The sequence below is a fragment of the Octopus bimaculoides genome, chromosome 3 (assembly GCF_046866305.1).
Source record: "Octopus bimaculoides isolate indiv1 chromosome 3, ASM4686630v1, whole genome shotgun sequence".
NCBI classification, from domain to species: Eukaryota; Metazoa; Mollusca; class Cephalopoda; order Octopoda; family Octopodidae; genus Octopus; species Octopus bimaculoides.
In genome coordinates, this window is record NC_142930.1 from 164,780,362 (window position 1) to 164,794,964 (window position 14,603).

Genomic DNA, 14,603 nt, shown 5'->3' on the forward strand with positions numbered 1-14,603 from the left:
CGAGTGCATTCTTGAATGCTTGGCTGGTCGGGTATCGTCCTTAGGAGTTTGTCCAATGTTTTGTTTTTAATGCTTCAGTAGAGGTTTCGTTCATATTTCTGATTTCATTCGGTTGGCAGTTGAACAATTGAGGGCCTCTAAATACTGTGAGAATAATAACTGAACCAAAGTCACTAACAATTAACCGTAATATTTATTACCAGACATAACGATGTTTGGTGTTGGCTATTTACGGCAAACAATATTAAATATTGCCTGGGATAGAGAGAAAAACCGTACCACATCCGAAGAAGTTACTCATGAGACAGTGTGTGAACGTCCAGCATAGGCTTGTCCGAGAATCTGGAGTTGTCTGCGTAAATATCCCAAGCTGTCTGACAAGTGATGAAGCATGTGAGTCTGCCAGCCGCCTTCAACGCTTTTGCGATGAACCAAAGTGACAAAACAGTTTTTATGAGGGAAACAGGGCGATTTCTGGAACATTCGCAAAAAATACTTCACGCCACAGCTTCATACTCACTCGTAATGCCCAACTAAGAATCTTGCGGCTAGAGTTCGAATTCCCGCCGCTATCTTTCATTATTTACTTGTTTCTTCATTGAACTGCGGCCATGCTAGAGCAAAACCATAAAGGGATTTTAATCTAACTAATCAACCCCAGTACTTACGTTTTTTCTATAAGTTTGGTACTAAATTTCGTTTCATTTGCTGAACCTCTAAGTTACGGCGACGTAAACAAACCAATACCGATTATCAAGTGCTAGGAAGAGACATATATACTGTTGTGTCTGGGGAGAGTCATTCTCTTTTGGTGCTTTATAATTTAACACAGTCACCGGTAAAATTTCCACTTATTCCTTATTTTTATTTTTCTAAAATGTTCGTTGTGTCTTGCAACCTTTTCAATAGTCATTGACTCTATAAGACACCAAAAGAGAATGACTCTCCCCAGACACAACAGAATATGCTTCAACACACGGACTCACATAAGGAATCATGCAAACCTAATCCCAAAACGATATATATATATATATATATATATATATATATATATATATATATATATACATATATATACGCACACAGATATACATCGGTCTACAAAATTCACTGAAGACATTGGTCATAGAAATCATATCCTTATACGCAGCACTTAAGTTTGCTCTCCATAGCTTCACTACACTATGGCAATCCAGTTGAAATCATTAAAAACACAATAAACTAGCACTAACTTCAATCCAGTCATCATGACATTTGAGTGATATGTTATCTGCTAGCTGGAGTGTACGTTGTTGTTGTTGATGCTGTTGTTGTTCCGATAAGCCATGTCTGACAACGGTTAAATTATCTCTCCTCTGTAGGAAGTTTTTTTTTTAACAAGAAACCATTCAGTAGCATGAATTGGCTGTTGTTACAATTAGCCCTTTTTGACATCTTAACTTTTTGTTTCTTGTTAAACATCGAACTATAATTTCGATCAAAACAAATTTCAAAATTTAAACAAATTTATTCTGTAATAAGTCAGACATTAATATAATTAGTTTAATGGGTTTTATTCTAAATAAAGTTCATAAACAGCTTTTGTTTTCTCTGCCTGCTTTCATTATTTTTTCCATCATCCCCAAGTTTAATTATTTGTGATCTATCGATCTCACCTCCTTCTCTTCCTCCCTCTGTCTAAACACACACATTTTTTTCTCTCCTTGTTTCTTTCTGTGTTCCTTTCTGTGGAAGAGCGTAGGCTTGAAACGTTAAAGACTTTTTCAATTCCTGGACGTTATACTAATACATCACAATCTACCTACCTACACTACAATCACCACCACCACCTCCATGCTGCCATCACCACCACTGCTACCCACACCACAATCACCACCACCACGACCAGCCCTTAGACATTACTGCCTCAAGTAAAACTCATAAGGTTGATTACGTAGTTTCCATGGCACATAAGTAACCAAAATCACAACACTCTCCCCTGAATGGGACGTCAGTTCATTGGAGAGTTCTTCATTTGCAGTGGAGCGGGACAGAGTAACATAAAATGAAGTGTCTTGCTCAAGAACACAACACACAGCCCAGTCCAGGAATTGAAACCACAATCTTACAATCATGACTCCAACACCTTAGCTACTAGGTCACATGTCTGTTATAATATATAATACACAGTGGATTAGAATCCCCCTCTTGTTTTCAACGTTTACGAAAGACGCATGTGTATAATTTGTAAATTAATCCAGCTCTAAGCAATGAATATGATAGTCTCCAGTGTAAACATGATGTTAAGTAGCTGTTATAAACAAAATATAACTTAGAGACCAATTTTCATACTTGCAAGATTATTATTAAAGGTCAAATGGCAAAAATTTCAGTTTAAATTCCTTTCAATTTTACTCTGTGACCGTTACAACCCAATGCGTTACACAGTTTAGCAAATACAACATTTTTCTTCATATTATTATTATTATCGTTATTTCGTTTCTAATTTCGACTAACATCGGTGACTTCAACAACAGAAATGAAGGGACGCAATTGTATATACACCAACAGTTGCTGTGTGGGACAGTCTAATATTTAAGTGAATAATATCCTTTTGTGATGTTTTGTAGAAGACGGGCGTCATCAGACTGAGAACGAAGGTACTTCTTTTTTTATCTCCTTTATTTAAGATGGTAGAGATTAGTTCAGAACGGAATGATGCCTGATAAGATACCTTACGTAATTTAATTCAGCTCCTCCTCTCCAATCAGGGTTCAAACCTTACCAAAGTTGACTTTGCCTTTCAATTTCTTGGGGTCATCATTACAATCATCACCATCACCATCATCATCATCATCATCGTTGTCTGTCCACTTTTTATACTGACATGAGTTGAATGGCCCAAGTCAACCCTTATCCAGAGTTACTGCCCCTTAGATGGAGTAACTACCCTCCAAGCTGGAGTACGGACTCCTTGATGGGTGTAAGGACCATGTTCCACTCAAACATTCCATGTCTGGTATGGTTTTTGCAGCTGGACATTCTTCCCAACACCAGCAGAGTGTATCAAGATATATGGATGTATAAGACCCACCCATGTAAAAAGCACTGGTACTGGTACCACAAAAAAAGCATCAGTGATGGTACCACATAAAAAGCATCAGTGATGGTACCACATAAAAAGTACTTGTGATGGTGCCACATGTGGTGATGCCATGTAAGAAGCACCCAGTACACTCTGTAGTGGTTGGCATTAGGAAGGACATCCAGCTGTAGAAACCATGTCAGAACAGACAATAAAACCTGGAGTGGACTCTGACGTTGCCAGCTCCTGCCCAACAATCCAACCCAGGCCAGCATGGAAAATGGACATTAAATGATGATGATGATGATGATGATTGCAGTGCATTTTATCATGGCACCAGCACTCAGGAGGTTGTCATGTTCTCTACAAGAGGTCGACTTTGCCTTTCATCTTTTTGGAGTCAATAAATTAAGTACCAGTTGTGTACTGGGGTTGATATAATCGACTGCCCCTCCCTCCCCCCAAAAATGTCAGGCCTTGTGCCTAGAGTAGAAAAGACTATAGCTGTGTTTGTGAATTCCTGCCCTACTGACTTGTGTCTGAGTTAGGCTAAACCTTGCAGACCAGTTTAATGACATTAATAGACCAGTTTAATGACATTAATAACAATTTCGTATTTGACATTGTTATATGAAATGCCAAAGCGTCGTGCTGGTCGATGCTGCTCTACCGCTGGTTGTGAACTAGCGTACCTTTTTAGAAAAACCTTACATACAGATTAAAGTAGTAGAAAGGCCAGAGACATAAAAAGCACCAACCGATCGTGGTCATTGCCAGCCCCATCTGGCCCCTGTGCTGGTGGCACGTAAAAAGCACCCACTACACTCTCTGAGTGGTTGGCGTTAGGAAGGGCACCCAGCTGTAGAAACACTGCCAGATCAGATTGGGGCCTGGTGCAGCCTCCTGGCTTCCCAAACCCCAGTCGAACTGTCCAACCCATGCCAGCATGGAAAGCAGACGTTAAACGATGATGATGATGATGATGATGATGATGATGACACAACAGGGTTGAGGTAGGATTTCCACTCCAAACTTGTAAAACCCACACCAACAAGCACTATCCTAACAGACCCATCGGTGGGAGGGTTGTCACCTGAGTGGCGCAAAGGTATCATCGGCCAGGAGTAGCAAGGAATCACCAGAAAATGGTGGATACAACTACATTTGTCCATGCTGGCATGGGTTCAATGCCAGCATGAGTGGATCCAGCAAGCCCCCTGTGCCAGGTCAACCACCAGGGTCAGCTTTGGAACTGTTTCCTGGTTGTCTTTCCTAACAGCAACTACTTTTACGGTGTGTTACTCAGTTCTCTCCGTGTCGTGACAAACATAAGGACACAACATGGTCTCTCCAGCCATTTCTGTTTTCTGCTCTCATTCCTGCTTCTCCACCCTTCTCCTCTCCTCTCCTCGTCAATGGTCCTTCACCATGTGATTTTAGGGCACCTTGATGCTCTTTCCCCCTTCAGTCTGCCATTTTAGTGCTGCCATACAATCGCTTTCTCCATCTTGTCTGAGTTCCAGTTCCAACCCCTGCATTTTATTTCATCACTGATTCTGTCGATGCCAATTGTTTTCTCAATTGTGTCTCTTCAGACTTTTTGCAGCCACTTGATGTCAAAGTATTCTCCTTAAGCATAGAAATCGGAAGCTGTCCATTGTCTTTTTTTCTTCCATTTTTGTCACTTTTCAGCTTGCACATCCATTGAATAATAAAGGTCAGACGAGTGTCTTGAACAGCTTCATTTTGCAGATTATACCTTGGCTTCTCCATATACCATTGTTAGATTGTAGAATGTTCTCTGAACTTTGGATATTCCCTTCCTTATATCTTCCCTTTCCCCTCTGTCTTTCTTGACTGTCATCCCAAGGTAAACAAATTCTTCAATATCTTCCACTTCATTGTTGCCAATTCTTACACAATCTTGCTGTCTGGCATTATTCCTTAATGTTTTACATTCTTCTGGGTTGAGTTTAAGGCTAATTCTGTCAACGTTCTCTGCCAGTCTGTGTGTCTTGCTATAAATGCATTTGTAGGTGGATGATAGCAATGCCATGTCATCCACGAAGTTGAGATCTTTGAGCGTGCTCATCAGGTTCCATCTAAAGCCATTTGTACGTCTTTCTGTTGTTCTTTGCATAACCCAGTCTGTTGCCATGAGAAACAGGAAGCCTGATATAACACAGCCTTGCTTGACTCCAGTTGCAACCTTAAACCAGCTTGTCTTTAGTGTGCACTGGTGCTTTCTTCATGCCCCTGACGCTAGTGATGTCAGCTTGTAACTTGCAAGACAAGAAAAAAAATATAAGAAAAATGTATGAGAAAAGAAACCCTGTTTTACCGTAAGTCAGGAATTAAAACTTGAAACCTTTAGCTCCAAATGTTTAGACTCTAAACATACAAATATGAGAAGAGGCATATTTGGCTGTTGTTTTAGCAGTGTCAATACTCTTACACAACAGATTCCTTCATTGCCTTTGGTGACGTTATACTGGAAAGGTCAGCTGGTGTGAAGTCATGACACATCCACTTTACCTTCAGCTCTGATGTAGACACAAACACACTTCTCACTCTTTGCCAAATATTAATACAAACAGAGCGTATAACATCATTGCACTTGTCTCTACAATTGAGGGAACATCTGGGTGGTCTGTAAATGTGCTGGAAACAGCAGCCAGATTTCCATTAAGTTACATCCTACTGTCCTAAATAAAGACAGCACACATTGGATATTATAGTCCTACTTAATCTAAAAAGATGAGGTGTTCATGGCTGGATTGTCTCTTGGGCTGAACTGGGTTAAACAGCAACAATTACTTATAGTGATAGGTCAATTCCACTTCCTAGAATTGCAGAAATGATTTTAAGGAAGTCAAAGTGGAATCAAGAACAAAGACAATGGTGCAGCATTGAAAGATCTTCTCCCAACATGTGACTCTGTATCATGAACCAAGAATAATCACAACAGGAAACATGTTAAGACTCCTGAACACACAGACATGTCTGTACTCTATTGAATCCTCATCATCATCATCATTTAACATCCATTGTCCATGCTGGCATGGGTTGGATGGTTTGACCAGGGATAGCAAGCTGGAAGGCTGCACCAAACTCCAGTCTGATTTGGCATAGTTTTCTATGTCTGGATGCCCTTCCTAATGCCAACCACTCCAAGAATGTAATGGGTGCTTTTATGTGCCACTGGCACAGGTGCCAGTTTGTATGACACCAGTTGCTTCCACGACTGCGATTTTGCTCAGCTTGATGGGTCTTCTTCTCAAGCATGACATAATGCCAAAGGTCTCGGTCATTGTCTCTGTGAGACCCAACGCCTGAAAGGAACTCAGCCACTTTGCCTCCGTGAGGCCCAATGCTTGAAAGGAACTCAGCCACTTTGCTTTCGTGAGGCTCAACACATGACAGGAATTCAGCCATTTTACCTCCACGAGGCCCAACGCTTGAAAAGGTGTTCCTTATGTACCACCAGCATGGGTGCACTCGGCTTGATGGGTCCTCTCAAGCACAGCACATCACCAAAGGTCTCGGTCACCAGTCATTGCCCCTGTGAGACTCAATCAGTTTATCAAATTTATCTTTTGATGCAGAATCATGGTTCATCTCTTAAACACGGTTCTGGGTTCATTCCACTGCATGACATCTTGACCAAATATTTTCTACTATACCCAAGGGTTGACCAGAAGCCCATTGTGTATATATGTGTGTGTGTGTGTGTGTGTGTGTGTGTGTGTGTGTGTGTGTCGTTCCCGACCACTACTTGACAACCAGGGTTGGTTTCATTGATTGTTATGTTCAGGAAGTTGGGCCACAACACACCAGTTACATTTAGATGTAATATCATACCCCATCATCATCATCATCATCATCATCATCATTTAACGTCTGTTGTCCATGCTGGCATGGGTTGGATGGTTTGACAGGAACTAGCAAGGCCAGGGCCCGCACCATGTTTTCTAGTCTGTTTTGGCTTGATTTCTACTGTAGGCACAAGGCGTGAAATTTTGGGGGAGGGGGCCAGTCAATTAGATCGACTTCAATATGCAACTGGTACTTAATTTATTGACCTTGAAAGGATGTAAGGCAAAGTTGATCTCGGCGCAATTTGAACTCAGAACACGAAGACAGACGAAATACCACTAGCACACTGGACGAAATGCTTAGAAGTATTTCGTCTGTCTTTATGTTCTGAGTTCAAATTGCGCCAAGATCAAATTTGCCTTACATCCTTTCAAGGTCGATAAATTAAGTACCAGTTGCATATTGGGGTCGATCTAATTGACTGGCCCCCTCCCCAAAAATTTCAGGCCTTGTGCCTACAGTAGAAAAGAATATACACATACTGCTGTAATAACATTGCAGCACAGCATATATATATACCTTCAGGTCTAGCTTCATATCACGACGACACACACACACACACACACCTTTTTGTCCTGAACCATACAAATGTTACCCGACATGTAGTTTGCTAGATTTTTATCTTCTACATTGTTACATTAGTCAATGTCTAAGTGTACCTAATATAGGTTCATGTTTGATACATTATTTGTTCGTTGGTTCTGCACATGTTTCACACTTCACACACACACACACACACACAAACAAACACACACACAGACACACATATGTGTAGTGTGTTGTGTTGTGTTGTCCCACTTAACTCATGAGTTGTATACATACTGCTTGTTGAAACACTATACACACACCCTTATATGTGGGTGTGCATGTGTGTATAAATAAATAAATAAATAGATATATATATATATATATATATATAAATAACTATATATAAATAACTATATATACTAAGCCTGAACGAGCTGGGTTTCAGTTAAAAGCCTGCAAAACGTTAAGCTGTTTGGAGCTGAAACAAACTGCTTTAAACAACAATACATGTAACTCTGACTAAATGTGTTGAGTGCCTGTTTGTTTTGTTTGTCCAGTCACTCATGTGTGTGTGTGTGTGTGTGTGTGTGTGTGTGTTTATTAAGAGAGAGAAAAAGAGAGACAGAGAATGTTGCCCACAGAACCAGCTTGTACATCCATTAGACAAACACAAATATATAAAGAGAGAAAGAGAGAAAACGAGAGAGGAAGTGATAGACAGACTGACAGACAGTATATTGTATCACAGACAGAGTGGTTATACACACAGAGCCTGTGGAACCACTACACACAGACACACAGAGTTTGTTTAATGCTCTCGTTAACACTAATCACTCAACTATAAATGAATTGAAATATTTCCTATTTTCAGCCAGTTTTGACTAAGGTAGACAGATTAATATCTTTTAATGAGAAGCAAATCCCAAATATCTGTGCCTGTCATTGCTCTAATGACATACATTCAGTAATCCAGAATTTTATGTTTCTTAACTCTTGTAGAATTTACTAGAAATAAATAACAATCATGTCTCCCTTTTTGACCCCTGAAGGTTTATTACAATAAAAAGGGCAACATATCGTCATCGTCGTCGTCGTCATTATCATCATCACGACCGTCATCATTTGATGCCAGTTTTCCATGCTGGCATGAGTTGGGCAGTTTGACAGGACCCAGCAAACCAGAGGAATGCATCAAGCCGCAGATGTGCAGCAAGCTGCCGTGACTTGCATCAAGCTGCAATGTCTGCTTTGCCATGGTTTCTACAGCTGGATGCCTTTCCTAAAACTGACCACTTCACAGAGTGGACTGGTTGCTCCTGTCTTGCCCTTGGCACCAGTAACATTGGTCCCCTAATCAGCATTTCACACCCTGATGTCAGATGATGTTGGTATTGGGTCAGTATAAAAACATTATGCAAAGGCACATGGCCCAGTGGCTGGGCATGTTGCACTCACAATCTCTAGGTCACGAGTTTGATTCCCAGACCATGTGGTGCATTGTGTTCTTGAGCATAACACTTTATTTCACATTGCTCCAGTCCACTTGGCTGTAAATGGGTACACCCTTCAACGAACCAACCTTCCAACCAGGGGGGGAATGTGGGCCTGGCTCCGCCTAGCCAGTGGGGTGGCATCATTTGAAAGCTAAAACAATGCAAAGCGCATTGTGACCAGCGATGTTTAACAACATCCAATAGTCTGGTCGATCACATGATCATGTGATAAAAATATTATGAAATAAACAAAAAATATTGATTCAGATACATGGCCCAGTGGTTTATTATTGTATAAGATCATGGGTTCAATTTCAGGACCAGGCAGTACATTGTATCCTTAATCAAGGCTCTTCACTTAACGTTGCAGAAGTCTATTCATGCGACATAAGTACCAGGTGAGTTCTGGTACAAGCTTCTCATTCCCTCACTCTCTCTCCCCTCTCCTTCCCTAGCTATCACTCCATGGATGTTGAGCTGGGTGAAGGCAGAGAGGACCAATTTGATGTCTATGTTCGCTTGTGACTGCATGGCAACCTCAAAACAATTAGTGGAAGTTCGGTGACAGCTGTGATTATTTTGTTTTTTGTTTTTATTTTAATGAAAATATACCCTCAAAGGTGACAATAACAATCATTACAAGGTTGGTCAGATATATCTTATAAATCAATATAAAAGTTATAAAAATATAGAAGCAACAGTAACTAGAAAAGAATTATATATTTTAGCTCTTCTTCAACCATAACAAACGATATATATATATACATACATATATATACACATATACATACATATATATATATATATATATATATATATATATATATATATACATATACATATATATATATATACACATATATATACATATATATATATACATATATATATATGTAAATATATATATATATATATATATATATATATATACACATACACATATATATACATACACATATATATACATACATATATATATATATGTATGAAGATAAATTAAATATAGACATATTCTATTGACAATCCAATAATTTATTTATATTACAATATTACATTAAATACTATGAATATAATATATAACATAATATTGTATAAATAATTATAATAACCATAAAAGGCCAACAATTGTTTCGACATATATATGTGTATATATATATATATATATATATATATATATATATATATATATCATCATCATCATCATTTAATGTCCGCTTTCCATGCTGGCATGGATTGGATGGTTTCACTGAGGATGGTGAGCTGCACGAGGCTCAATCTGATCTGGCAAAGTTTCTACAGCTGGATGCCCCTTCTAATGCTAACCACTCTGAGAGTGTAGTGGGTGCTAAGGGCCAGTCAGGCGGTTCTGGCAACGGCCATGCTCATAGATGTTTTTACATGCTACCTGCACGGGAGCCAGTCCGGCGGCACTGGCAATGACCACACTCGAATGTTGTTTTCCACGTGCCACCAGCACATGTGCCGGTACGGTAACGCTGGTAATGACGAATGGTGCTTTTCATATTTTCCGATATACATAATCACAGTTCCATTATATATACAGGTCACTTCAGGGACATTGGTTCAGAAATACCAAATTCCGTGTGAAAGGACAGCGGGATTGTAAAAATTAATTCAAATGTCCATGTTATGAGCATGATTATGTATATTGGGAAAATATATATATATATGTCGAAACAATTTGTTGGCCTTTTACGGTTTTTATAATTATTTGTATATTATTATGTTATATATTATATTCATAGTATTTAATGTAATATTGTAATATATATAGATTATTGGATTGTCAATAGAATATCTCTGTATTTAATTTATCTTTATAATTGAAATATACCAATATTTATATGGTATCCAACTGAAGTACCAGTGAATTGGATGTTTAACACATCCCTTTCAAGGATTTCTTTACTTCAGTTTGTTACTTTATTTATATATATATATATATATATATATATATATATATATATGTATATAGATGAGAGACAAATATTCTCTGTATAGAATACACTTCGTAGTGCTCAAGAGATTTAAACTTGAATGGGTAGAGGAGTAAATGTAAGGATAGGCAAATTAGGCAGGTTGCTATACAAAAACTATTCTTTTTTTGGGGGAGGGTGCCAGTCGATTAGATCGACCTCAGTATACAACTGGTACTTAATTTATCGACTCCGAGAGGATAAAAGGCAAAGTTGACCTTGGTGGAATTTGAACTCAGAATGTAAAGACAGACAAAATACCGCTAAGCATTTTGCCCGGTGTGCTAACATTTCTGTCAGAAAAATATTAAAAACATTTAATACAAAAAAATGTACATATTGCTTACATATAAAAAGGTCTGACTTACAAAGAATAGAAATGTTATCAGGAATTTAAAGGGGTCGAGTAAGGGTTTTACAGGTTTTACCCCTTTAATTCCTGATATTTCTACTCTGTGTAAGTCGGACCCTTTTATATGCAAACATATGACTATATTAAATGTATTTAATATTTTTGAATACCGACTTTCCTGACTTGCTTATCCTTACATTTACTCCTATATATATATATATATCATCATCATCATCATTTAGCATCTGCTTTCCTTGTTGGCATGGGTTGGACAGTTTGACTGGAACTGGTAAGCTGGGGAGCTGCACTAGGCTCCCATCTGATTTGGTATGGCTTCTATGGTTGGATGCCCTTCCTAATGCCAAATATATATATATATATATATATATATATATATATATTGGAACAGAACAGTTGATAACTGGAAAGAATAAAACACACAGCCTTATTTCATATTAAAATACACATACATTGTAACACTTGCACACACACACACACACATACACAAAGCACAGAGATTGTCACTGGTCAGAGGAGATCTTTTCTGAAAAAAGCGATTCCTTTTCATCACTGTCATAGAGTTTAGCTGTAGACTGGGCCATATTCTCGGCTACCAAAGAGAAAGGAATGCCTGCTTCGGTTGATGCAATGTCTGAGACTGAATCCAAGGCAGATATAGTTTGGCGCAGTTGTTCATAGTTCCACTGCAACTGTTGGACTTCTCCCTGGTGGCGTTGCTTATTTTCTTCAACTTCTTGTAGAAGATGATTATTGGTTTGAATCAGGGACCTGTAAATATATCATAGAAAACATATAAGTAATACCCACAGTAGTATATGTATGTATATTTACACAATGTTGTATATATATATATGTATGTATGTATGTATATAAGTCAAAACAATTTGTTGGCCTTTTACGGTTATTATAATTATTTATATTATATCATGTTATGTTATATATTATATTCAAAGTATTTAATGTAATATTGTAATATAAATAAATTATTGGATTGAAGCTTGATTTACGCATTTTCCACCATAACCTCATTTAGGCTTAGCAGCCCTTCCTGTTTGTTTTCCCTGTCCTGTTTGTGTTATCAATTTTGACCCTCTGCAAAATCCTAAATTTTATGTAATTTGCTTTGCAGGAGCAACTGTTTTATCGAAGGCGTATATTGTTGTTAAATGCTAGAAATACAAGAGTAGAAAAACAGCCAACAATTGATGAAGGGTCGTTCTTTATGTTGCTTATTTTGTTTTCCATTTGTGTCTTTCATTGTTCGAAAGAATATTTCATGTTCCATGTACTCGTGCTTCGTATTTTTTGTTGTACACATTTCGTGCCGTCTTATCTTTATCTTTTGTTTTTGACTTGTTTCATTCATTAGACTGTGGCCATACAGGAGCAGTCCTTTGAAGGGTTTAGTGAAACAATCAACCCCAGGACTTGATTTCTAAAGTCTGCTACTCACGCTATCAGTCACTTTCACTGAACTGATAAGTTATAGGGACATAAACAAACCAACACCTGTTGTCAAATGGTGGACGGAGGAAAACAAACACAAACACAAAGACGCACATAGACATATGTACATGACTGGAAATGAATGACACCACCTGTATGGTGGTGATGCTCATTTACAACTATCACAAGATGTCAAGACAAGGACACACACAAACACACGTGAGCATGCATGCACTCACACATATGTGTGCATGCACCATCATGCACACACACACACACACACACACACACACACACACACACACATTCATATGTACATGCACACACACACATATATATGATGGGCTTCCACACAGTTTTCATCTACCAAGTCCACTCACAATGCTTTGGTCAGCCCGAAGCTACAGTAAAGGACATTTGCCCAAGGTGCCATGCAATAGGTTTGAACCCGAAACCATGTGGTTGGGAAGCAAGCATCTTAACCACATCACCATGTATAAAAGAATTAATACAAAGTTCTTACTTGTGACTTTCTTGAAGCATGTCTGCCAGAGTCTGGATCTGATAATACTGTTCCAATTTGGATTCTAACAATTCAACATCTTTTTTCAGCTGAAGATTTTGGTCTTTCAGTTCTTCTGAATAAAATGAAGAAAAAAAAAATGTAAAAATTATTTTTAAAAATGGAGAAAAAAGTATAAACAAATATCACTATTGTCATCATTAGCAGCAGCAACAGTGGGAGCAGCAACAGAAGTAGGGACAGCAGCAGCGGCAACAGCTGCAGTAACCCTTTTGTTACCATATTTCTGTTGAGATGCTCTGTGTTTCTTTCAATTAATTTTAAATATAACCAAGAATTTAGTAAAATAACTTCGTTATCATTCAGCTAGTGTTAGGAGCATAAATTGTGACTAAGGTTTGGTGGAAGATTTTAATTCAGAACTTATGAAAACAAGACATTTGTACTACAGAGTGAGAAGCAGTTTCAGCTGGGTCGGTACCAAAAGGGTTAAGAATTGTTTTCCATGTTGGTACGGATTGGACAGCTTGACAGAAGCTACAGGATTGTATTGAGCTCCAATGTCAGCTTTGGCATGGTTCTTCTATGACTGGATGCCTTTCTTAACACCAGCCACTTTACAGGGTGTTCTGGGTGCTTTTCTTCATGACACTGGCACTAATGAGGTGGCCAAGTAACTTGGAGGGCAAAACGGCCCCTTGACTGAATGGAGGGTGTATTTGTGTTTCTAGGACAAAGAAGGGGAGTGAGGAATATAACCCCGCCTCCCTTTTAAAAATGGTAGGCTGTAATTTTAGTGACTTGGTTGTAATTTCTAGCAGGCTAATCAACCACAAACAGGTTCCCTTACTGGCTTGAGGATACAAGTGTTGACTGACTTTGTGTCAAAGAACTGAATGCCATAAAGAATATTTAAAGTTCCAACTCTGTACCAATTCCACAGCATTAATATCGAGTTGTGGATGTGACTGCGTGGTCTTGGGTTCGATCCCACTGCATTGCACTTTGGGTGTCTTCTACAACAGCCATGGATTGACCAAAGCTTTGTGTGTGGGTTTGAGAGATGGAAACTGAAAGAAGCCTATTATATATGAGTTTAATCATCCATCTATACATACATACATACATACATATTAGTTCGTTTTTGTATTTGGTTTGCAAGATATTTGATGCAAATCTTGTGTCTTGGGTGGATCATTACACCAATAACAATAAACACACACACTGGTTCAATATCACTTCTTTATTGTTAGTCAATCGGTTAAATATCTAATTCGCTAATTGAATAACTAATCGAGCATTT

The 14,603-nt window shown here is 38.4% G+C and overlaps 1 protein-coding gene across 1 annotated transcript in view; it reads right to left on the bottom strand.

Moving 5' to 3' along the window:
- Positions 1-10,111: 10,111 nt before the first annotated feature.
- The window catches only part of LOC106879775 (centrosomal protein of 72 kDa), a 53,713-nt gene continuing 49,221 nt past the window's right edge, over positions 10,112-14,603 (bottom strand). The window contains exons 14-15 of the mRNA XM_014929477.3: positions 13,301-13,415; positions 10,112-12,099 (exon numbers count right to left, since the gene is read on the bottom strand). Of these exons, the coding sequence (XP_014784963.2) occupies positions 11,832-12,099; positions 13,301-13,415 (383 nt within the window). The 3' untranslated portion in view covers positions 10,112-11,831. The remainder of the gene's footprint in view (positions 12,100-13,300; positions 13,416-14,603) is intronic.